This window comes from Geotrypetes seraphini, chromosome 13 (genome assembly GCF_902459505.1).
Source record: "Geotrypetes seraphini chromosome 13, aGeoSer1.1, whole genome shotgun sequence".
Taxonomy (NCBI): Eukaryota; Metazoa; Chordata; class Amphibia; order Gymnophiona; family Dermophiidae; genus Geotrypetes; species Geotrypetes seraphini.
In genome coordinates, this window is record NC_047096.1 from 15,061,684 (window position 1) to 15,087,348 (window position 25,665).

At 40.8% G+C, this 25,665-nt stretch overlaps 1 protein-coding gene across 12 annotated transcripts in view; it reads left to right on the top strand.

Moving 5' to 3' along the window:
- The window catches only part of PPP1R12B (protein phosphatase 1 regulatory subunit 12B), a 195,620-nt gene that overhangs the window by 115,804 nt on the left and 54,151 nt on the right, over positions 1-25,665 (top strand). For 7 of the 12 annotated variants that reach the window (XM_033917689.1, XM_033917688.1, XM_033917690.1 and 4 more), the window contains one exon: positions 8,336-8,527. The exons of 3 other annotated variants lie outside the window; for them this stretch is intronic. In XM_033917689.1, the coding sequence (XP_033773580.1) occupies positions 8,336-8,527 (192 nt within the window). Of the gene's footprint in view, positions 1-4,570; positions 4,744-8,335; positions 8,528-9,311; positions 9,475-25,665 lie in introns of those variants that run through there. 2 more of the 12 variants (XM_033917697.1, XM_033917698.1) reach the window with 2 other exon arrangements.

A 25,665-nucleotide genomic window follows, 5' to 3' on the forward strand; every position in this document is an offset into this window, starting at 1 on the left:
GTTATTTACAATGTCCAATGTGACACGGACAAGAGGGTATGGACTAAAGCTGAGGGGGAACAAGTCCAGGACAAATATCAGGAAGTTCAGTTTCACGCAGCGGGTGGTGGACGCCTGCAATGCTCTCCCGGAGGAGGTGGTTGCGGAATCCACCATTCTAGGATTTAAGGGTAAACTAGATGCACATCTCCCTATGAGAAGCATAGGGTGATATGGGGACAAAATCTATGCCAGGAAACACCTGGCAGGGCCTCCGCTTGTGCGGATCGCCGGACTTGATGGACCTAGGGTCTGATCCGGAGTTGGCAATTCTTATGTTCTTATCACCTTTTTAAATATTGATACCATTTGGAGTCCGTTTCATTTTAATATTCTGCATTCCTACTCTGATAACATGGTCCCATAATTGAAAAACATAGACATTTGTCTGTATAGCTAAGGTTACCAGCCATCCAGATTTCCCTGGACATGTCCTCTTTTCGAGGGCATGTCCGTACGGCTTTTCAAAACCCAGGACTTTGTACGGGTTTTGAAGAGCATCCTCAAAATCAAATTGAGCAGGAGGGCATCTGTCATCCGGTCCTGGGGATTTATTGATTTTAAGCCTATCAATCTGCTTGCATACCTCTGCAAGACTGACCGTCAACCCTGTCAGTTTCCCGTCTTCGTTTCCTGCTGTTTATTCTACTTCCTCCTCCCTTCTCTTCTTTTTTTTTAATCATAAAAAATAAAAGTACTGGCATCATTATGAGGATCATGAGCAGTTCGAAGCTGCCTGCAAGATAAGGATTTAATAGAGCATTTTTTTGGGGAACTCCAAACACTGAGTGAAGGGCAGCTCTTGCTCTTGGTTTGTTACACTGCACTTGGCTTCCATTTATGGGAAACTCTTGTGCTTCTGCACAGAATGTTTATATGATCACACAGTGCCATGCCAGGAACTGTTTTTCTGCTTTCAGTCTAACAGGATGCTTTTCTCCTGTTGGACTGGCTCCTGGTTGGTAAAATAAATGAAATGGTTATGTCTATAATAGTATCTAGTGAAGGAAGGACAAGGAGCAAAGTTGATTCTCAGAACTTTATCCCTCCCCAGACGTTAATTTTTGGGCATTCCTGCTTCAGAAGGTGACATTGGAAATGTATAGTTAATGTTTTACTGGGATGTTTTTTGGTGCTCTTTATAAACTGCATACAACCTACTACAGTGTCATTCTTGGCTGCATGTGGGACGAGCAAAGCATAGATAGAGTAAAGGGGAGGCGTACAGAGGGCATTTAAGGATTGCAGACAGGAGAGAATAAAAGTGCATTCCCACAACAACAAATGCCTTGAGTGTATATGGAAAATATTTGATTTCACAGGGTGCACATTGAACTTAGTGTGTGTCGAGAGCTTAACATCAGAATTGCTCAACTGGGTCAGACCAAGGATCAATCAAATCTAGTATCCTGTTTGAAGCAGTAGCCAATCCATGGCACAAATGGCTGGCAGGATTCCAAAATGTAGCAAGATTGCAATTTGCTTACCCCCAGGGATGACTGTGGCTTTCCCTAAATGAACCTTAATAATGGCTTATGGACTATCCCTCCAGGAATTTGTCCAACTTTTTTAAACCCTGCTGCGTTAACTGCTTTTACTATATACTCTTGCAGTGAATTCCAGAGCTTGATTATGCAGTGAGTGAGTAATTTCTTCAATTTTCAAGTGGATTTCCTCAGGAAAAAAGCTGTTTATCAATGTAAATACCAGTCTGAAAACTACACAATCTATACGTGGGCAAAAGTATACAATGTGTTCAGAACTCTTACACTTTTTAACTGTGTTAGAATGGAGGTGTATCTGGCATGGGGTTAAGGTGGAAGAGAACTAAATGCATGGTTTTGATTGGAAAAAGTGTCTGCGGATGCTTTTTCTGTAGTCAGTTTTTGTAAAAATATACCCACACTTTAGACTTTGACAATTAAAGCAAAGATCACTAGTGTAAAATACCAGTGATTTAAAAAAAGTACCCCCTAGCTAGTCTTTGTTCACTAAATGAGAAAAACGAAACAACTTAGTTTTTTTATATTATTTTGTACTTCGTTCTTAGATAAATAAAAACACGTGAACTGACTAAAAGGAAAACCAAATTAAAAGAGCAGTGTAGGTTTTCTTTTTCATTACCATGTCTTTGATGTATTCATGTTTTAGGAGGACAGCACAGTCCTATCAATCACAGCACCAAATCAAAGTGAAAACAAAATGGAGCTGATTTCAGATCATGGGAGGCAGCCCAGCTACCTCCTGTGGTCGATGGCAAACCCAGAAATTAAGTGCCAGGACTATATCCAGTGACCAGCATTGAATTTCCGGTCTATTTTCAGCTGCATTTGATATAGCCAGCCAAGCCAATATTCATCAGCTGGCTAGCTATAGTAAGTCTTAGTGGCCAAAGATAGACTTGCTTTTTATGTGGGTCTGTCTGGCTGCTTAACTTAGCTGCCAGGTACAGAGAAGGGCGACAAAAATGATAAAAGGGATGGGATGACTTCCCTATGAAAAAAGCTAAAGAGGCTAGGGCTCTTCAGCTTGGAGAAGAGATGGCTCAGAGGAGATATGATAGAGGTTTACAAAATACTGATTGGAGTGGAAAGGGTAGATGTGAATCGCTTATTTACTTTTTCCAGAAATAGGGGGCATGCGATGAAGCTACTAAGTAGTAGATTTAAAACAAACCAGAGAAAATATTTCTTCACACAACGTGCAATTAAACTCTGGAATTTGTTGCTGAAGAATGAAAGCTGTTAGCTTAGCAGGGTTTAAAAAAGGTTTGAATTATTTCCTAAAAGAGAAGTCCATAGGCCATTATTGAGATGGCTTGGGAAAATCCATACCATACCAACTCTTGTATCCCGCAAATATCAGCTAGGAATCATTGTGGCTTCACAATATTAGAATTGCTACAGAGACTTTGATATTATATAGAAATTGCATGAAAGATATCATGCAGGGACTGAATGGGAATTGGTCAATGCATTGAGGAAAAAAGGTGAATTTTCAGTGCTTCCGGAATTGGAAGTATGTGGGTGTTTGTCGAAGACTGCCCGGGGAGGTTGGTCCAGATTCTGGGCCTCTGAAACTCAAAGGTGGTCTCAAAGAGAGTGTTCCTTCTAAAATAGCGAGCGAAGGGAGATGGTAGTTTCCATCATTGGATTGTCCTTGAGTTGTGGAAGGATTGTGTGATTTGGATGGCGGATTTGTGACCAGGTGAGTTTTAGCCATATACAGCCTTATGTACCATGCAAGCTACCTTGAATTGGACCCTGCTTCTGAATGGTAACCAGTGTAATTCCTTAAGGAGAGGTGTTACCTTCTCATATTTAGTTTTGCATAGTCTCGCCACTGTATTTTGGAGCAATTGTAGTCTCTTAAGGTCTTTCTCAGCATTACAGCAATAGAGGGAATTACAGTAGTCCATGTAGGGGAGGAGGCAACCGTCCTGAAGTTTGTCGGGCTCAAGGCTGATCTAATGGTTCTAAGCTGTCTTCGACCAGTGAGCTGACCTGGTCTTTCATGATTAGGTCCAAGTCAAGGATAACTCCAAGGACTTTAGACGATCTGCTTATTCCTAGGATAAGTAGCATAAAATCTGGTTTACTACTTGGGATTTTGTCAGGTACGTGTGACCTGGGTTGGCCACTATTGGCAACAGGATACTGGGCTTGATGGACTTTCAGTCTGTCCCAGTATAGCAATTCTTGTGTTCTTGGCACTGTCTATGTTTCATGACACAGCTGGTGACTAGGGTATTGTGCGGGAAATAACTGGCTGTCTCCTGCTGAGTATTAGTGGTTAAGCCGGCTAGGAGCCGTTCCTGACTGACTGAATAACGCTGAATATTGGGCAGACTGTTATTCTGTGTTTGCCATTTATTTTTGATTGCCAGTGCTAAGCCATGCAATTAAAAATTAAGGTTGTGTTTGTGAAGGGGAAGGATCATCATTTTTATTTTATTGCTCTTCTTTGCTTTTCCCATTGGACAGTGAAAGATGAAATACCTCTCACAAGATGTGCACCTGTGATTTTGTGGTGCTTATCAAGAGGTTCTGTTTTGCAGAATGAGTGGTTTATCCTGTTCTTCCCAGAACAAGAGGCAGAAACACAGTGTCTTTAAATGTCTTTGATAGTTTGAGCAACAGCAGTGCCAACAACTACAGCTCCTACATTGTTATGGCAAGGCTGCTTTCTAGAAGAATGCTGGGAGTAGATATGGCAATATTAGGTCTACGGTGTTTCATCATCCCTTATACGTACTGTATTAAAGAGCAGCAATTGTGAGAGGCTGCAATACCAACAATGGCCACAAGGTTTCAATAATCTTCCATTATAAGTAACAGGTTTTGCCTTTTAGGGATGGAGATGGGTACAGAGATGGCAAAGGCTGTGGCTTTTGGCCATGTAGATCACAGAGTTAGCTGCATCAGCAGTAGTATCACCAGTACTGTAGATAGAAGCTTGATGACAGATAAAGTCCAAATGACCCATCTAGTCTGCCCCTCCGCAATAACCATTATCTCTTCTTCTCTCTAAGAGATCCCACGTGCCTATTCCATGCCTTCATGAATTCATATGCAGTCGTTGTCTCCATCACCTCTTCTGGAAGAGTGTTCCAAGCATCTACCATCCTTTCTGTAAAAAAGTATTTCCTTTGATTACTTCGGGGACTTTCACCTCTTAACTATACCCACTCATGCCAGAGCTTCCTTTCCAATTGAAAGAGACTCGACTCGTGGGCAATTACATCACGTAGGTATGTAAATGTCTCTATCATATTTCCCCTCTCCTGACCTTCCTCCAAAGCATACATATTGCAATCTTTGTCCCCATATGCCTTATGACGAAGACAACACACTATTTTAATAGCCTTCCTCTGGACCGACTCCATCTTTTTATATCTTTTGAAGGTGCGGTCTCCAGAATCGTATATGGTGCGGAGAGGGACGTTGAGGTGGGCTACAGGTGACTCAGGTGTGCTGGCCATGAATGGTGGTGGTAGAAGCTTAATGTTGCACTGGGTAGGGAGGAGAGAAGAACCTTAGTGATAAAGTGGAGTTCTGCAGTATTATGCTTTGAAAGAAGTAGTAAGTGCCCTTCAAGCAGCATTTGATGTAAGTTCCATGCAACAGGAAGAATGAGGGTATATTAACAGTGGTTGTAGGAATTTGAGAGAGGGGGGTTGGTAAGTGAGAATTTTAGGAATTGATTAGGAGGGGAAGGTATGAAGGAAGGGTCAGAGGGGGATCACCTAGGGATGGTGAGAGGGAATCAAATGAGTGCATAGGAGTGTTTCCAGGAGAAAGAGGGGCTCAAGAACCAGGAGGTGTCTAATTGAGAAGGTAACGTGTTGGAGAAGATGAGAGGGCACCAGGTTTGAGGATTGGAAAGTGGAGACTAGGTGTAGGGATTTGAGGGAGAACAGCACTGGAGCCAAGGGAATAAAAGTGAAGTGCTATGAATGAGACCCAAGTCCTCTCTTGAAAAGATGTTTCAATAACTTGAACCAAGTGGCGTGTTATTTCTATTTCAACTAATGTTTCAAGTGCTGTATTTTCTTTGATACTAATATGTTATAGCAGTTCTCTGGTTGTAAACTTCTTATATTTCTGCACATAATATCACAGTTCATTTTCTATGATGTCATAATTTATCTTACCAAAGATGGGATGTTTTTAGGCTGACTGTGCACACAAGCCTTCAGTAGAAAAAGAAAAAACCTACCAGGTGAAAAAAGACATATTGAAAGCACTTGGATTGCTTTTAAGTGAATATTTAGCCCTATTAGGAAAAATATTCCTTCTCTCTCTTTTTGTTAATTTTTCGCCTGTCTACCTACTTCATTGCTCAGATAATGTTAAATCATTTATTTTTGAGGATTTCCTAAGATGTCTTCCCTGTGCTGCCCCTGGTGCCCTGAACAGCTCTACTGGTAAGGGCATCAAAGGTCACTTCATTAGCACTGAGTCTGGTTGATGTTTGTTTTATTAAACTTGTTATACCGCTTGTTCTTAAGGCAGGTCTGAGTGGTTTACAAATACCTAATATAGGGGTTTAACCGATTTAGCAAGTGCTAAATTCTAAGGCATCCATTATATTCTACGGGCGCCTTAGCATTTAGTGCGCACTGATCTTTACCATGAGCTAAATCGGTTAGCGCACTTAATAAAAGGGCCCCATATAGAAAGGAACTCCATTGCAAAATAGGACAGAACTATACAAGTACAGAACATGACTGTGTCTCCGCATACCTCTATCTTCTCATTCTTTTAAAAATTTTTTTTTTTTTTCTTCTTCAGCAAACCGCTTTTATAAAGCGATCCCGCCCCACACGTTTTACCCTCTCCCCTCTCTCTCCTTTCTTCTTTTAACATGTAACTTTCCCCTCCCATTTCCCTTTTTCCCTCACTTTCATGTCTGTCCTGTTTATGTCCTTGGTGTGCACTTTTATTATTTTTTAATTATTTATCTTTTTAAATTTTTATTGTAAACCGGCCAGATACTTGCTGATGGTCGATATATTAAAACTCAATAAACTTGAAACTTGATGTATACACATTCATCCCTACATGCAAATTCAAAACTTCTTGTATCAATTTTATAACACAGGATTCTCACTGAAGAAGCCCGTTTCCACTAATAAATACAAATTATTTATGGCAAGACGGAATCTTCCCCAAATGCTTCACGAAAATAGAAAGTTTTCAGCATAGTTTAAATGCTTTAATATTTACTTCTAGCCTCAATTCCCATGGTAAATGATTCCGCAATTGCGGGCCAATAAAATAAAACGCTTTATTTCTAGTTGGTTCCCATCTTGTCCTATTTGCTGAAGGAACAACTCCACCTATATCCACATCCGAGGCTGCCCATGGAGGATGCAATATGGAGGATCATATTGTTGCAGATCTCATTTGCATCAGTCAATAGAGGCTGAAAGCAGGATAGAAATGTGTGAAAAACAGTGGCTCACTGGAGCTGGCCCTGCCAAACATGGCTGATCACCAGTAATATTGGGAAACTCTGAAGAAGTACTTTAAAATATAAGTAAATTAAATATAAGTAAAATATAAGTAAATTATGTATTTGATACATGATATGTGCTGATATATAGAGCTATAGATCAAGTGTACAACTTTCTATTTAAGATCAAATGTGGACTGGAGTAACTTGATTATCTGGAGCAGATCACAAGACAGATATAAAGGCTGCCATGTTTTGTTGCGTGTTTTTTTTAAGGGGCCATGGAAGAAGCGTGGGTGCTTTAATCCAAGCAGTTGGGCTAGCTCAGACATAGCAAATGATCCTTTTAAATGCTTGCAGTGCTGATGGGTTTTTATAGAAGGCAGCGTGAGAGCCTGGATCAGAGCCCCCAGAGACTGTGCCACCTGGTTGAGTGTGCTGAGAGCGGACAAACTTAGACGAAGCCTGAAAATGCAACAGATTTGGCTTCGACAGCCCCAAATGACAACTTCCCTATCAGTTCAGCTTCTCTGTAGATGTCCTCCCTCCGCCGCCACCCCCCACCCCCTCCCCTGCACATTTTGTTCCTTTATAGAGCTGAAGCTTAAGTCCCTTGAGTTGAAAGGGAGTCTTTTGCCCTTGGCCCTTTTCCAGCATTCCTGGCTAAGCGAGTAAAGATTTGGAATGTCAGGCACCAGCAGGGGGTGGGCAGTGGATTGTAGAAAAAAATATATTTTTGCATAATATATATGTGTGCCTGTGTTTCCAGAAATGTATTATGGCAGCACAGTAACTAATAAAAAATCATCAGCAGCAGCATCCTTTGGACAGCCCCTTTTCTTCCTATATGGTCTTCATCCCTTCTTTTGTAGGAGGTATTTTTTTCCCTTCTCTTCCTAAAATGTGGGGGCTGGACCCAAAGCAGAGCAGATCTTTCTCTGATCTGCGGTGGAACAACAACATTCTGCCTGCAAAAGTTTGAGTGGAAAAGGAACTTATTTCTTTTTATTCTGATTCACCCTGCTCTGATCTGGAGTACAAGTCACTCTCTGCTGCCAAAGTCTATCTGAAATTTTTATCTCGCTTTCCATGGGTCAGACATTGGCCTCTTGCAAAGGAGTGCACTTTAAGCAGATGGACAAGACTTGCCTTAAATTTGGAAGTTGGCATCCAGTGTTACGTAGCTGATTCCCTGCCCTCCTCCAATTTCTATCCGCATGGGGACCATAGACAGGGCAGCTGCCTGTAATGAAATGGCACAGAGATATTAAAATAGCTGAAGCTGCTCTCCTGAACTCCCCTTTCTAATATACTTGTCTTACTTTATGGGACCAAAAAGGTTTCTGCATTGAACTGTGTTCAGGGGAATATTGAAGGAGGAAAGAAGAGAAAGGGTATCCACTGTTACAGAGTCCCATCTTCAGGGACCATGTCCTCTCTCTACTCCCGGAGCAAAGATTTTCCACGAAGCAGGAAGTCACAATCGGACTCTCCCCCATCCTCTCCATCTCCCACTGCCAAGACATTCAAAGTAAGCTGAGCTTTTTATGGTTTTATTTCTTTATTTTATGAGAATATATAGCATGTTGTAGGAATTCGTTTTGTGTGTTTGAATTTGATGATATTGGGGGGTGTAAAGTATTTAAGTTTAATTAATGTTAAATTGTCCTTTGTTCCTTAGTATCCCCATATGGCGCCCTTGTTAGCGATCATATCCTAAAGCCTAATTTGCAAATGATGAAATGCAAAACCAATAATGCAAAAAACTCGTTATTTTTTCATTAGAAAATATCATAGAGTATTTAATTGAACAACCCAAGTTTATGCAAGTCAGCAAAGAAGTCATCACCTGTAAGATTTATGACTCTGATCGTCATTCTCGTTTTTATTTACTTACCTTACTAGTTAATTTGTATATAAAACTAAGTTAGAGATGGAATGGTCTGTCCTGCCACCTTGTGACTTCATAAATGACCATTTGTCTTTGGTGTGGGAAAGTACCTTCCTCCTCTCTCTCTCTCAAAACGGAAGGGCACTCAAAGTCTTACACAGTGCAAAAAACAGGGACATGAGGGAATGGGTTCCCCTCTAACCTTAGGTTGTGGCTCTTTATATATAAATCTCACTGTGCACAACTTCATATGGTATTTAGATCCTACCAAAGAATATAAGATCAGGCTTTAATGCAGGTAATTGACCTTTCAACTACATGATTTATCTTCTGCCATGTAGTGTGAACTGACAGTGCTATTTAATACTAACATCATAAAATGTAATATAAACTATGCTTACCCTAAAATATTTCATTTCTGTAGCAATGTCAACAGAACTCTGAACCCTTGAAAGAGTTTCAGGCGTCTTCCATAAAAGGCCTTTTCTCGACCCTAAGAGAAATCTGAGAAATATATTAACAGCAGTGAAAAGGGTAGAAGTGAATGCTGGAAACGAGCATCTCTTGACTCTTCAGTTCACCTATTAAATTCTCCAGCATGACCTTGGTCCGACCCTCTTCTTTCCTGTCTCATGGACTGGGGAAGGGGGGTTACTTTGTTATATATACACACAAGTATATAAACTGACAAACTGATACTGATGAAAAGTGAACATTCTCTATCTCCAGCCATAACTCAGGGGAATTAATCAAATACAATATCATATGTGCTTTGTAGACTGTTGACAATAAAGCAAACAGTAATGTATATTGAAAGAGGTCTTACATTAAAGCTGGTGTACTGGAAATAGACATACCTGATGCTATGTATCTTTTACCAGCGTAGTAATATCAGAAGTGCAGGTTCTTTTAAATAATGCAGAGGTCTACTACTGATAATAATAACTTTATTTTTATATACCGCAATACCACAAATAGATCAGAGCGGTTTACAATAAAAAGAGACTACGTACAGACAGCGATATTACAGACGGCAATTCAGAGATACATCAACAAGGATATGAAATTATACAAATTTATCAAAAAATAAATTTTAATTGTTTTTCTAAAGGTTTTTTAAGAAAATTGATTTAAGATAAACTCACTTAGGCATTTATTCCATTTGCCAGATAAAAATGATAATGTCATATCTAAGAACCTCTTATAGATATAACCCTTCAAAGATGGAAAGGAGCACAGATGAGCAGTATGGGTACAACTGGCAATACCAGCAAAATCGAAGTGGTATGCGAGGTAGATTTGAGGTAAATCTGTTAAAGTTTTGAAACAAAGGCAAGCAAACTTAAAAATAACCCTGGCTTCCCCAGGTAGCCAATGTAATTTTTTATAATAAGGGCTTACATGATCTGATTTTTTTTCAGGCCAAAAATGAGATGGACTGCCACATTTTGAACAATGCTTAGTCGTTTGATGGTTTTCTTGAACGAACTAAGATATGCAATATTGAAGTAGTCTAAAATACTTAGAAGCAAGGACTGGACCAATAGTCCGAAAGATGGAAAATCAAAATAATGTTTGATGGTACAAAGTTTCCACAATGTGAAAAAAACATTTTTTAACCTGAAAATTAATGTGATCTTTAAAAGTTAAATAACAATCCAAAATAATACCAAGGCATATTGATCCTGGAGAAAGCTAAAATGGTTTGATGCCTTTTACCACATCAGTCAGAAAGGATGTTTTGTAGCGTGTGGATTTTAAGAGACCACTTGCACCTTTTAACTCTTTAGCTACGTTTGAAGAAGAGACTTTTATGATGTGAAATTCATATTCTAGATCTAGAGCATAATTTCATGTTGAATTGAAGAAACAAAGTTAGACTGGAAGTACTGGTGTGTTGGTTTCGTACCCAGTCGTGTTTTTTTACTGCTGGGATCAGAGCTGGGGATACCTGAGACGGTGATTACAGTCCCTGGGAAGTGGTGATTGACCTAGCTCAATACTACCAACTGCTTAAAACATACCTATTCTTGTATGAATTACAGTTTGAGCATCTCAATGAAAGATTAAGAACAGGGTTATAAACGGAAAAAATCCCCAGGCAACTTGAATGGAGGTTCATGGTACCAGATGCCTCCTTAGGAGTTACTTTGAGGCGGGCATAATCTTAGCTTACTAAGCATACAATTTATTAAGAAGTTGTTATTTTTGCAGCAGCTTCATGGCAGCACTGGTTAAATTGCATAAATTGCTTTGAAATTAAATTACACCATGAAATAAAAATCTTGGCAACTCTTAATGTTATGTGCTATTAAGTGCGATGCCTGCGTTCCAGACCTGCATTGAGTATCTGTTCTTGAAATTGATTGGAGTTGTAGATGGTACTAGAGTAGTTACCCTAATGAGGGAAAGAGGGTGGAAGGAGAACCACATACAACTCTTGCGATGGAATCTAATGGGCAGTGGAAATAACTCTCAGGAAACCTTGGTACAAATTGGTATGGAAGAGCTGATACACAAGAAACGATTAAGTTCCGCAAACCATGCCTTATTTGTCTCTGGGAGATGAAGGGCAACAACGACGATGGAGTGGAAGAGTAAACCAAAGAAAAACAGCATCCGTTATTAACAGAAGATCTTCTCTGCACATAATACACTGGATTCTGTAACGGTTGCCCGAATTGGGTGTTATGGGCAGATGCGCATACAAATTAGTTAATGAATGTTAACAGTTGTTGATGTCAATTTGCACTAATTTGGATGCACGTAGATGTGCATGTTAGTCTATAAGGCTGTGTGCCCAAAATGGCATGCAAAAGTGGGCAGTGCCATGGGAGAGATATGGACGTGTCAGGTACAGCGTGATAGAATTCAAGGGTTGCATGACTAATTTGTGTGTCTGGATTTATACCAGGTTTCAGAAGTCATCAGACCTCATGCCCAAAGTTGTATATGGGAATAAGTGCTATTTTATAAAGGCTGCTTAGCATGGAGTATCATTTATAGAATATGAATTTAGCCCAGATCTTTCCAGCACCAAATTTGGGTGCCATTTACTAAATCAGGCCCAATGTGTGTGATGTTTTTCTTGCTGTGGGACTTCTTTTTCTCCAGTGTGATAAGGAGGAAGGAAGCAGCCATTTTGTCTCTCCCTACCCAACTGGACCTGTGTGCTTGGATCATTGAAGGCAAGCCTCTCCCACAACCTGCACAGGCCTCTCTTCGGACCATAGAGGACTCTCAAATAGACGGGCCTTGCAAAGGGCCCTTTGTTGCGGCCCTTTGTGAGGCCTGAGTAAGATTGAGCACTCAACTCTGCCCAAACCAATCCACAAGAAGGACTGAATCCCTCAAAATCAAGCAATTAATATCTCTGGAGACTAGCACAGTAACTATAAGTGAAAGGCAGCAGGTGAATTCAATGGTAATCTTTAAATGACCATGCTCTATTCCCTGGAGTGATTGCGGTGCTGCTATAACTTGATCTTCCTCTATTGTACTCTTTAATTCTAGGGCCTCTCAAAGGGTCTGTTGGGCAAAATTGGTTACAATGACCAGTCATATAAGGCAGAACCTACCCTAATGCTAGAATAACTCAACTGGAAAAGAGGAAAAACGAAGTGGCTACAGCTCTACTGCATACCTAATCGGCCTATACTTATTTAAGATAAGTGGAGCTGATGGCACACATAATAGTAACCTTATTCAGAAGCATATTGCTTCAGTTAATAAATTGATGTTTACCAATAGAATATGTTAGCTCAAGATGAAGGATGGTTTCAGATATGGTCATGAGCACATGTCTGAACATGAAACTACTATGCATGAGGTGCCAGAAGTGATCACTGATAATAGGTGACCGAAGCCACTGGTGACAGGAGTAATTCCTAGGGATTGGAGAAGAGCAGTTGTGGTCCCTAGTCACAAAAATGGTTGCAGAGAGGAAGCGGAAAATTACAGGCCTGTAAGCCTCACTTCGGTTATTGGAAAATAATGGAAGCGTTGCTGAAAGAAAGGATAGTGAAATTCCTAGAATCTAATGGGTTACAGGATCTGAGGTCTATGCATAGCACTGAATCCTTACTGCTAGAATTAACATCAAAAGCAAAGTCATATCTAAGTAAAGGCAAGCAAACTGTTCTGCTACAATTTGACATTTTAATAATAATAACAGTTTATATACCGCAGGACTGTGAAGTTCTATGCGGTTTACAATGGTTAAAAGATGTTACAAATTAAGTAGAATTAACAAAGTTAGAAGCTAGTTATTAACAGCGCTAGAGATCAGTTATTGTGGAGTAGGATTGTACAGGTTAGTTGCCTAAATACTTCAGGAACAGATATGTTTTTAGGTGTTTCCTAAATTCCCCATAAGTAGTAGGCGTGAGCAATTGTTCCAGATCTTTGCCCCATAATGCCGCTTGATGTGAGAGAAGATGTTGATGGTGTGTTTTAAATTTACATCCTTTAACCAGTGAGGAAACAAAATTCGAGTGTGAGCTTCTCTTATGTCTGTTGTTTGAGAAAGAGAAGAGGTCAGTTATATATTTGGGGGCTAAACCAAATAGTGCCTTAAAGCAAAAGCATCCATACTTAAACTTCACGCGTGCCTCCATCGGTAGCCAATGCAGAAGTCGGTAGGAAGGTGTTACATAATCGAACTTCTTCAACCCCAAAATTAGCTTGACTGCCACATTTTGCACCAGTTGTAATTGCTGCATTTTGGCTGCTTTCGATGCAATTGACCATTCTCTATTACTACTAAAATTAGATGAGCTAGGAGTGCATGGAACAGTATAAAAATGGTTAGCAAAATTCTTAGGCAATAGAACATATGAAGTAAGAAAGGAAAACATGAAGTCCCAAAAGTGGAAGGCCTTCTGTGGGTTCCACACCACTATCACCTTCCTTGTTTAAAGCATATATTAGCGCCTTGGGTAAGCATTTCTCCTTCCCGCAAGTTCACACTTTTTCCTATTCTGATGGCATTTTTCTCCTTTGTGTTGCCAAAGATTCCTTCACCGACACCTTACAGTACATATCAAAACTGATTGAAGACCTAAACTCCTTAAACTAAATAAAAAGAAGACAAAGATTCTTTGGTTTGGTACCTACAACTCACTGCCAAAATCAGAACTGCTACTAAATACGGGCAAGAAACTAAGGATCAACACAACAGGAAAATTTCTAGGTGTCCTCCTCGACTCCTGTCTCTCATTTGGAGACCAGATTTAATTTGCTAGTCAAAAATTTTTCTTCAGACTGAGACAATTAAGAATGATAAGCCCAGTCTTAAGTCAGACCATATCTGGATAATTGCAGTTCTCTATACTGTAATATCCTAGTGAGAAATGTTGAGATTACAATTTTTCGCTTGAGCTGGTTTGAGAGGGCAGAGCTTCACTGGCTGCTGATGAAAAGTAGAATCCAGTTTAAGGTAGCCTGAATGGTCCATAAGTTTATGTACGGAGAAAACTACGGGGCTAACATCTGACATCGAAGGTACACATTTCTTCAATAACTCAAGAAAGTCCCAACATTTTAAGTTGACCTATCCTTCTCCGCAACAAATCTGGTGGAAAACACTCTTCGAATCTATCTTCAAATTTCATGAACCAAAAATATGGAACAGCTTTTCAGGCAGCTTGTGACAGATCTCTTCCTATCTTCAATTCAGGAAATTGCTAAAGACATATCTATTCCTTCTATAATCCCAAGATTTAATTTGATCTACAATTCTTGATGTAACTGCCATGTATGTCCTTTAATCTTATTGTAAGCAGCAGTGATTCCTTGCTTGCACTTATGAGGTATAAGAAACCTTATGACATGAATATTTGAAAATGTTGGATTTTTTTGTGTGGTTGTTTTGTTTTATTAGTGTGTACTTTCAAGCCTGGGGATCAGCAACCATCTTGCTATTACCTAGTTGCTAGTGCCAGAATGTATCCTAAAGTACATGTTGCTGTGGTTTCAGGGTGCTGATGGCACTGCATTTTTCATTGAGAAGTGTTGATATTTTTTTGTCCTTTAGTATTTTCCACACTCTACTCATAGCTCACACAGGGCAGGATTAACCAATAGGCCCAGTAGGCCCGAAATGGTCAGGGGGACCCGATGAAGGAGGGCATCAACTTTGTTTTTTCCAAACAGCGATGTGACCCTCCAGCATCGATTGGCAACGCGCCCTTCCCCCCCCCCCCCTCCCCAATCAACGGAAAGTAAGACAAGCAAGCAATGCGGGTAAGAAAGACAATGGGAACTGTAATTTTGCAAGCGGTGCTGCTTGCCCAAAGCTTCCCTCTGACACAGCTTCCTGTTTTCGCCTGGGCGCATGGTGGGGTGGGGCGGGGCAGGGGGCCCAGTGTACTTGTGTGCCTAGGGGCCATTGACAAATTAATCCTGTCTGAGCTCAAGTCCTACATTTGTATCCCTACTAAAAGGAGGTCTGGAGCAGTATTTCAGTTTATTTAATTTGATGGGAGATATGTATGTATTTCGCTGATTATTCAGTCTCTTATGGTGTAAACCGCCTAGAACTCTTAGTGATGGCGATATAAAAGAATAAATTTATTATTATTATTAAGAGTACTGGGACTGTATTCAAACACTTTTATTCCTAATCGTAGCATTTAATGATGAGTATGGTGGAAGCTACATGAGTAGCAGTGTCTTGTCTGTGATAGTGTCATTTAATACTGGCAGAGTCTATAGGTAGTGCCAGCACCAAGATGTTACTTTTACTCCTAAAACCCCTATAATAGGAAACAGCATAGAAATGAAAATTGGTAAGGATAATTTCCAGAAGAGCTTTACATGCTTAGAAATTAGAGAATAAGAAATATGAGGGTAAATCAAAAAGTAAAGGCAAAATGCATTTAACGACATTAAGTAACTGTGAGCAATTGAACATATCACTTTTCCACAAGATGATACATTTGATGTATTGTTCAACTAGCTTCTGCATTCCTGCAGAGAAGAAGTTTTTCAGTTGCTCCCGAAGCCAGGTGAGTACCGCTTTCTTTACTTCATCGTGCTTTTGTCTTTTGCGCTCCGGGTTGCAGTGATGTACCCATATCTCTACACCGTGACAATTTTCTCCAGAACACTCAAATCTTTTTCATATTGTCTCAGGAACTGGATCGCATCCTCCATACACTGTTGCTTGTGCAGATCAGTAAGCTGTTTGGGAACCCATCGTGCACAGACTTTCCTGTATCCAAAGTCATCATGCGTTATGGCAAATGCAGTTTCATAGCTGATATCCAAATCTGCGGCCAGTTGAGACACCATTATCCATCGGTCTTCTCTAATCAAGGCATCCAACCTGTCAACGTGTGTGTGTGATGTTGATTGGTGACCAGAACAATCTTTGTCGGTTACATCTGTTCTTCCTGCTTTAAACCTTTCTACCCACTCATAAACCTTTCGTTGATTCATGGTGCTGTCTATACTGAGTCAATATCCGATGGTAAATTTCCACAGGTTTCACACCCTCTGCCCAAGGAGAGCGCACCACTGCTCATTTGTTCTTCGATGGCGCAATCTTGCAATGGAGCGTCCATGTTTTTGACCTCATGGCTGCCACACAACTAAAGGCCGAGCACTGCAGTGTGTGTAGATGAACTAGCCAACAGGCAATGTATGAATACATATGTTGCATTTTGCTAACGCTGTTCCGGTTATCACGTAATTTAACAATTGCCTTTTATTTTTGATTCGCTCTCATAGATATCTATGATTACTTTATCTTTTTCTCCTTCACAAGTATGTATTGTATGTGTAACTTCAGAGTTAACAGCATACATCTTTATTTTTTTAAATTCATTGGATAACTTTTTGGCTGTGCATCTCGCTGCCGGGCCAATAGTATTTCACATAAAAAAAGAAACGGCAATAGATGCATTCCAGGGTGTAGCTAAACATTAACCAGATAGCTGCATTATTCAGCTGCTACCCAGATAAATTCATCTGTTGAAACAGAACCACATAAATATCTGTTCCAGTTTAAATAGATACTTTGATTTAACTTTAGGACCACACATTGAGTTGCCTAATTAAATGGATAGTGTAGCTGAAAATCCAAATAACAATAAGCAGGTAGGTCATTCGCTTATCTTTATGCAGGGACCATCCCACTGAATGTCAATCACTGAGATTCCAGGTAAGCTAGCAACATGATACCAATATCAAGTAGCACACTATAAGTAAATGTAACCCTAGGAAAACAAGCAGCAAACAAGTGCACAATCAGTGGCCATCCATGGTTAGATTTACCTCCATAGTCTCTGGAAGCTCCAACTCAGGTATAGCAACCTCCATGGCTTTCTCTGCCTCTCAAGGCTTGTTAGGTTTGGCTCCTAGTCCTCTGCCACTCCATAGCTCCTCCTTCCTGCACCTGCTTGGCCTGGAAAGACTTCAAGAGAAGCTGTTCCTGTACTGCCCTCTCTAGCTTGTGTACACTAGTTTTAAGCCTCCCAGTGCCACACCCAAACCTGTCTGAGTGAGGAGCAGACTTCTGCTCTATCTGGCTCCCCCTTTGGCCACCCAAGAGATTTTCCTTTCCTTTCGCTATAGGGACCTGCTTAGATTCCTGCCTGGGAAAGACAGCTCTGTATCCACTGGTCTCTCTCTTGTATGCCTGCCCGTTTCTGCTAGAAGGAAGCACTGCTGATCTGTCTTTATGGGTGACAGGGCTGACTTCAGGGTCGGAAATGTCGTACTATATTGAGTTTGAGGTGGGTGGGTCATGGATCCCTCATGGATAAAGTGAAGTCTTGGCTTTTTATGACTGTTTCCCAATAGACGATTAGGTCTTATTCTAGCACACTGACAAGAAAAGCTATGAAAGTCTGGAATAGTAGGTCTTATTTTGCTTTCCAGCTGTAATGGAGGTTGTGCATTTCTGTGAGCTGACTCATGCCCTTGTTGGATTGTAAAACTGGTTCCCAGTCTACTGTACACTGCCCTGCTAATGGGTCCCAAAAGCCATATACTTGGTGGATTACAAGCTGAAAATTCAGTGTGGTCACATGTAAATTAGAATATCAGATGTATGAAGGACACCAGTGCAGAAGTTTAATGATTTAAGTATTATTTTCTTTGGGATTTGATGAAGACTTCTAGAAACGTGAGGCTCTTCTTTGGTCAGTTATATAGCTAAATCTTTCAGTTTGTTATTTTTAAAATGGTGACTTTGTCCATGCGCGATTATCTCGCGCACAATTGCCTATGAACCTTTTAAAACAGCCATACCTTTTCTTTTGTGGAATACTTACATTTCCAGTGATGAGGCAGGAATAGGTAAGAGGTTTTCATTTTAGTATTTTTTTTTTTTAATAACCTACTGGGAAAATTTTTTTTTAAAACAAACCTCCAGTTAATATAAACCACTCTCTCTGTGCTTACTTGCATATATATCAAACTAGTCCAGACCTATCAGCTGGGATGCACCTGTCTTCTCAGCAACAAGCTGACATAGCGTTACTGGCACATGATAAAAAAGCACACATCTGTTTTGTTCCACTCTTCTTATTTCCTGCACACTCATATGAGAGATAAAAGGTATGCAGTTTTCCAGGGGGGTTCCAGGAACTGCTAGTCCTGTTCCTAACTTACAGTCCTGTTAGAAGATAAGAATTCTGCCTGCTGATCCAGTATGAGGTTCTTAACACACAGGTATGCAAGACTTCAGCAGGGGATAATTCACAACAAACCTTCCTCATCTTACTCCCACTGCTACTCGCACCACTGCTTCTGCAGACCAGCAGTGACAACCCACCCCCCAAAAATAAAAAAACAAACCTGAAGCAGTCTCCATGTGCACACTATCAGCTCTGCTGGGCCTCCTGCCCTCTCTGAGGACAACTTCTTATCCCAATTCATTCTTCACTAGGACATCACTATGCCTTGGATTCATTCTCTGCAGGTTGACTATCCATGGTTCCTCTCCCAGCAAACGTTGAACATCAGAAGCAGGGTTGCTCACTGCCCTTAGTTGCAGAGACAGAGTCCTGGTATCTGGGCTCAGTTTGACTTCAGGTCCAAGAGAGCGTTTCATGCCTCACTCTTCAGCAGATTCTACCCTGGACAAAGCAATTGACCCCCTGCTCACAAACAAGGATATCTGTGAAAATTTTAGATGTAGTTTCCTCTTTTAAGCATATTTGATTGGAAGACAACAGGTCTAGCATGATTTATGTGGAGGCAGCTCTTTTATGGAATAGATATCCTGAAAAGTTTCAACGCACTGAAAATTATCTCCAATATTGAAAACTTTTAAAGGCTTTTCTGTATCAGGACACCTTTAATTTGGAGAAATAATCGCAGTATAACTATTGCTGGATTAATATATTGGACAAGAATATAGTCGGATGTACTGATGATACAAGTTGTGCTGTGATTTTATTTGTTAGTAATTTTCTTGTGAATTGTTTTAATTCACCAACTAGAATGCAAGAGTATGGTATACAAACCTGTGTAAAGAAATAAATAATGAACGTCCACATGTCCAAAGCCGTAGCATGTCAGGTTTTATACACTGCATGTGGCTTTTGTAAGTATTTCCTTAGGAAGATTGGAGGATTAAAAAGACAGAATGTGGTTGGTTGAAAGCCAGAGGGTGTTCTCTTTTTGAGTTCACAAATTTGTATTGAATTTTATGAAAAAGAATAATACAAAGAATATGAAAACGTTCTGAGATAATATATGAGAAGGTTTAAATAGAGGGTGTTTTCTCATGGTGCTGAGTTAAGGGAAATAAGTACCTGGGAGTACAAATCTGAATTCCCTCTGCAACACTGACTTTGATCTTGGAATGTCTCTCTCTCTCTCGATAGATACACACAACAAGGGCAAATCAAAAATTAAAGGCAATTGTTAAATTAGACGATAGCTAGAACAGCAAAATATGTACTCATACATAACCTGTTGGATAGTCTGTCCACGTTCAGTGCAGCACTCAGCCTTTAGTCGTGTGACAGCCACAAGGTCAGAAACATGGACGCTCCTTGCAAGATTTCATCATCGAAGAACAATGTGCAGTAGTGTACTTTGAGCAGAAGGAGTAAAACCTAAGGAAATTCACCATCGGATATTGGCTTATGAGTGAGTAAAAATGTTTAAAGCAGGAAGAACAGGTGTAAGTGACGAAGGTCCTTCTGGTCGCCCATCAACATAGCACACACAAGAGCACATTGGCAGGGCAGATACCTTGATTAAAGAAGACTGACAGACAAATAAAGGTGTCTCAATTGGTTGCAAATTTGGATATGAACTATGGGTCTGCATTTGCCATAATGCATGATGACTTGGGATACCGGAAAGTCTGCGCACAATGGGTTCCCAAACAGCTTACTGATCTTCACAAGCAACAGTATGTGGAGGTTGCGGCCTAGCTCCTGAGACGGTGTGAAGATCCACGTATTCTGGAGAGAATTGTCTCCGGTGACAAGACATGAGTACATCACTGCAACCCAGATCAAAAGATGACATAAAGGAAGTGGTGCTCATCTGGCTTCGGGAGCAGCGGAAAAAATTCTCTTCTGCAGTAATGCAGAAGCTAGTTGAACGATAACACAAATGTGTCGTCTTTCATGGGGACTACATGGAAAAGTGATATGTTCAATTGCTTCCTGTGACAGTACTTCTTTTAAAACCATTAAGGAAGTCTTTATGCTTTTGTAAGCCAAGCCCCTTTGGCTGATGTACCTGCCTCCCCCTCCCCTTTGTTTTTTTCCTTCCCGTTCTTTACTATCTAAATATTGTTATCTTTCGTACCAGTAAGTCATTGTCTGTCTGTTGGTATTCTTGTTGCTGTATTGAAAATTGTGTTTAATGACTTCTTTTTAATAATACTTTGTAAAACCGCTTTGATATTTGATAAGGCACTATATCAAATTTTTAATAAACCTAAACCTGAAACCTTAAATATATTTTGCCTTTACTTTTTGATTTACCATCATATATGAAGCTACATTGTCCTTATTTCTGCCTCCTTTTCTCTCTCAGTAGCCATCAGGTAGTAAAAAGAGCCAGAGAGGGAAGCTTGGCTGTGGTTGTTTTATTTCATAATAAACGGCGCAGCATGATTGGAGCTAGAGGAAGTGGATACTTTTCCCAAAATGCAGCTTTCAGCATGGGTTTTGGTTTCAAGACTCAATATGGGAGGAAGGCACTGCAACAAATGCCCTATGGTTGTGAATTTTTAGCATTTATTGAACTAAAACACAGTTTTAGCCTGATAGGGAACATTTTTGTACTTTTAGTTCACAGTAGTCAAGTGCAGCTGTCATAGACTCATGTGCGGAGGAGTGAAGGAATGGAGACTGCGCTCTAGCATGAGTTCTTTGTCCCTGCAGCAGACGTTTAGATTAGGACGTAAAGTTTTACCATATTGCCAAGCTAAGAAACACCTTCCTGGTCTTATGATATTTTATTGTACTCAAGAAACAAGGATGTTCCAACTGCTATATCTCAAAAATTATATAGCGGAATTAGAAAAGGTAGAGAGAAGGGCAGCAAAAATGATAAAAGGGATGGGATGACTTCCCTATTAGGAAAGTCTAAAGCGGCTAGGGCTCTTTAACTTGGAGAAGAGATAGCTCAGGAGTGATAGATATGATAGAGGTCTATAAAATACTAAGTGGAGTGGAAAAAATACTGAGTGGAGTGGAAAGAGTAGATGAGAATCAGTGGCTACTAAGGGCTAGATGCTCAAAACACGGTCGTTAATGAGAATAACCAGTGGACAGACTGGATGGACCATTTAGGTCTTTATCGGCCGTCATTTACTGTACTATGTTACTAGGATTAGTATGAGGGATCACACCAGCAGTTAAGTGTTCCCCCTGCAGGAGATCACAAAGCCAGCCTCTTCTCTCCTAGAGCTGCTCCGATATTGCACATCTACTGCCCTTTGAATTCCGAAAGCCAGTCTCACCACATAGCATCATGACATACTAGCAAAACTTTGAAGAAAGCCTGAAAAATGTTCAACTGATCACTCTTTTGGATTATGACTATACCATATATGCAGAAAAGTAGGTTTACTGGGTAATCCCTCCTAACAATTGGCTGAAGCCCCTGGACAAATTGTTGTAAGCTCAGATGGATACATATGCAATGGTATATATTGCTTTGTAAGAACTGGACTGTCGGACTGCTAAGGTTTACAAAATACTCAGCTGAGAAAAATGGAGAGGGCACGGGGTCATTTAATTACTTGGTTAGGGGATCGTATAATGATTTTGCATAATAGGTTGTACAAAGAGGTGACTTGACTGAAACTACTTTATGCACATTGAATCAAATTACTTCTTTATTAAGGAAGGGTCTGGAACAGCTGCTAATGAAATTTAACAAAAGCATGATCACTAAGTAGAGAATGACAAGGGGACAAATTTTTCCCCGTCCCTGCAAGAGCTCATTTTCCCGTCCCGGTGAGTTCTTTTCCTGCCCCATTCCTGCAAGCTCTGTCCTCATCTGCACAAGCCTCAAACACTTTAAAATCATAAGTGTTCAAGGCTTGTGTGATTAAGGCTGAGCTTACGGGAATGGGACAGTGACAAAAACTTACGGGGACGGAGAAAATTGAGTTCCTACGGGGACAGATTTGTCTCCGTGTCATTCTCTCTCACTGAGTTCTAAAAGACAAGCTTCACTGCGTTTTTATTGATGGAATCTGCAGCACAGAATTTTGTGACCCTGTAGCTGTTAACAAAAGAACCATTGTTACCTCCTAAGAATGTTGTTGCATATGAGGAATGTGTGAACAGCAGAGCCCAGGAGTGCCTAGCGTGTTCAGATGGGACGGATATTTTCAAACAATTGTGTTTTTGTGTTATCTTGAGTTTTAGTTGGGTAGCTCATATCTAACTGGAAAAGGATATTTCTCTAGGAAGTGTATAATGTCAGCCAAAAACAAATATTTTCTCTGACCTCAACTGCTGTTTTAAATCTTTGACATGCAACATGTGGTGTTTACCCATTAGTTTGGTCAGCGAGCACTTGGGAAAAAAAACCCAACAACCCTGTTCTCCATGAAAAGCTAGAAATATCCCAGATTATTATGACGAGCACAGAGCCAAATGAAGATAAAACTATGTTCTTGGAGACCAATGTTTTCTCTTATGAGAAATGTAAATATTAGATTTTCCCATCATTACAGGGTAAAGAATCAGCCATAAGAGGGAAGGGCATTTGTGCCCAATTGAATAGCTGTCTGTCTTAGTAGGAAGGCAGCATTTAATTACCGGTACCATTCAGGCAGGCCCTGATAGTAGTATATTTGTATTGATCTGCTATCTCTACATGGCCTCTAGATGGCCTTCAGGAAGGAGAAGGCTGACAGCCTATGAGAGACAGAGTTAAAGTAAAGTTGTCCCCTTAACTTCCTGGGTGCATCTCATAGCACTGTGGAAGTTCTAAGTAAATTTTTTTGTCTTTACAGTGGTAACTCAAGGTAAAGTACAATCACTAAAAATGATTAATGATTGCACTGTGTAAAAAAATGCAGTTTTGTGCATTTGAGTAACATAGTAACATAGTAGATGACGGCAGATAAAGACCCGAATGGTCCATCCAGTCTGCCCAACCTGATTCAATTTAAATTTTTTCTTTAGTGGTTTGTTCTCATTTTCTTCCACCTGGGCAAATGTGTGGGTGGGTGACTTAAAATGCACTAAGAATATATGAACCATGTAGAGATGGAGGATTGGGACCACTCAGCTAATAGGGCCCTGCCAGTGGAGAAAATCTCAGATTCACTGATGAGCTATGATACATTGGAAATATTTTGTATCCTTCACATTGATAGCAGATAACCATAACTTTAATGCAATGAAACAAAAAGCAGGTCTCATAAATACATATCTATACAGTATGTGTATGTTGTTCTCTGCCTTTGCTCAGGCAGATTATAAATTTAAAAGCCCATAAATGACTACTGTGCTTAAAAATACTTTCAAACTTTGGGGATAGTTGTATTAAGTATACTCGTAAAACACACATACACATACATATGAAAAAGTACTTAAAACCACCTAGTGTTCCCAGTGAATAGAAACAGCAGTGATTTCTGTGTGACCAATGAGAAAACAATCTTTTGTATCTCTTTCTCTGGGTTAGTAGTGCCTTTCACAGAGAAGCCAGAAAGTGAACAGAGCATAGAGCGCTTTCTAAAATGCAAAAGTTTTCGTATTTGATTTATGTTGTACGAGGGCAGTTTGAAAAGATCGCTAAAAATGCAAGTTAAATATTTTTTAAAATTTGACAAACCCTATTTTTCCAACAGGTAGGAAAACCAGGCACTCGCTTATTGCTAATGCTGAAGTTAGGCAGCGGTAGGCATCCTATTGCTATCTAACTCAGTGTTTCTCAACACGCGGTGCATGGACCGCTTGTTTGGGGGTACGCAGACTGGCCTCCCTGCCTGCCTGTGTGGCCACCCACTGCATCACCCCCCCCCCCACCCCCAAAGCCGACCCTATTACTTTGTTGGAGCTGGACTGGCTCCTTCCTCCCCCAGCAGCACTCCGTGCAGAAACGCAGGCAGCAACTCACATGATGCGTAGCTAACCTGGAACCTTCTCTCTATGTCAGAATTGAAGTCTGAGGGAAGGTTTGTGGGCCAGCCAGGTGCAGCATGTGAATCATTGCACACGCTGTCCCTGTACTGAGTTGCTGGGGGAGGATGGAGCGGGTCTGGCTCCAACAGAGTAATGGAGTCAGCTTTGGGGGTGATGTGGTGGGCAGACATGGAGGGAGGGAGGGATCCCTTGCAGTGGCTTCAGCAGGGGGCGGGTGGGCAGGGATCCCCAATGGCACCTGTGGCTTCTGTAGACCTGTCAGCTTTGAGGGAGGGGGTGCGGGGCAGGCAGGGATCCCCGGCAGTGCCTGCAGCTTCTATAGACAAGTCAGCTTTGGTGAAGGGGGAGGGGGGTGCAGGGATTCCCAGCATGCAACTTAATTTTGAAACAAAGCTGGAAAGGAGGGGGCATGAACATGGGACACAGAAAGGAGGGAATAGAAAGGGAGAATTAATGGGCATGAGTGTGTGAGTGAGAGATGGTGTACATGAGGAAAAGAAGAAAGGAACATTGGGCATAGAGAGAGGCATGAGGTGGAGATGCATGGGGAATAGAAGGATGAGAGGGAGAAATGTTGGATATGGTGGTGGAGAGGACAGATTGAATGGGATGCAAGGGGGAGGAATGTTGGACATAGTGATGGAGGTAGGTCTTGTCAGAAAAATCTGATCAATTTCTTTGACTGGGTGACCAGAGATTTGGATAGAGGAAGTGCCCTAGATGTGTATTTAGATTTTACCAAAGCCTTTGACATGTGGATTCCTGCAGGCTTGTACAAATTTAGCGCTTTTAGAGCGTCCTTGCGCCACATGGTGTGTGGCACAGCTGAGGGGGGGGGGCTATAGTATCCACTTCTCTCCTGCTGAAGCAGGCGACCAAATGCACAGCAAGCCCAATGGGGTGGTTGTCGTTTTTTGGAGCTCAGCATGGCTGGGGGTGAACTTTCAGGAGGGGTCGACTCCCCCGCTGTCCTTCCTTCACCTGCTTACAGTTTTCAGTCTGTTTGTGTCTCCAAGCTGATTCTTGGATACCTGTCAGCCCTTGAGGGCAGGGAAGAATTTGTATATATTTTCAATGTATTGTGGAATAGTTTCTGGGCTCCTTTAAAGCCAGTGATGGCAGTTAACGGTACTGTTTAGTTACTTTTGAGCAGAACAATTTGTTTAAGCCTGTTGCTACAGGTACCTCTAC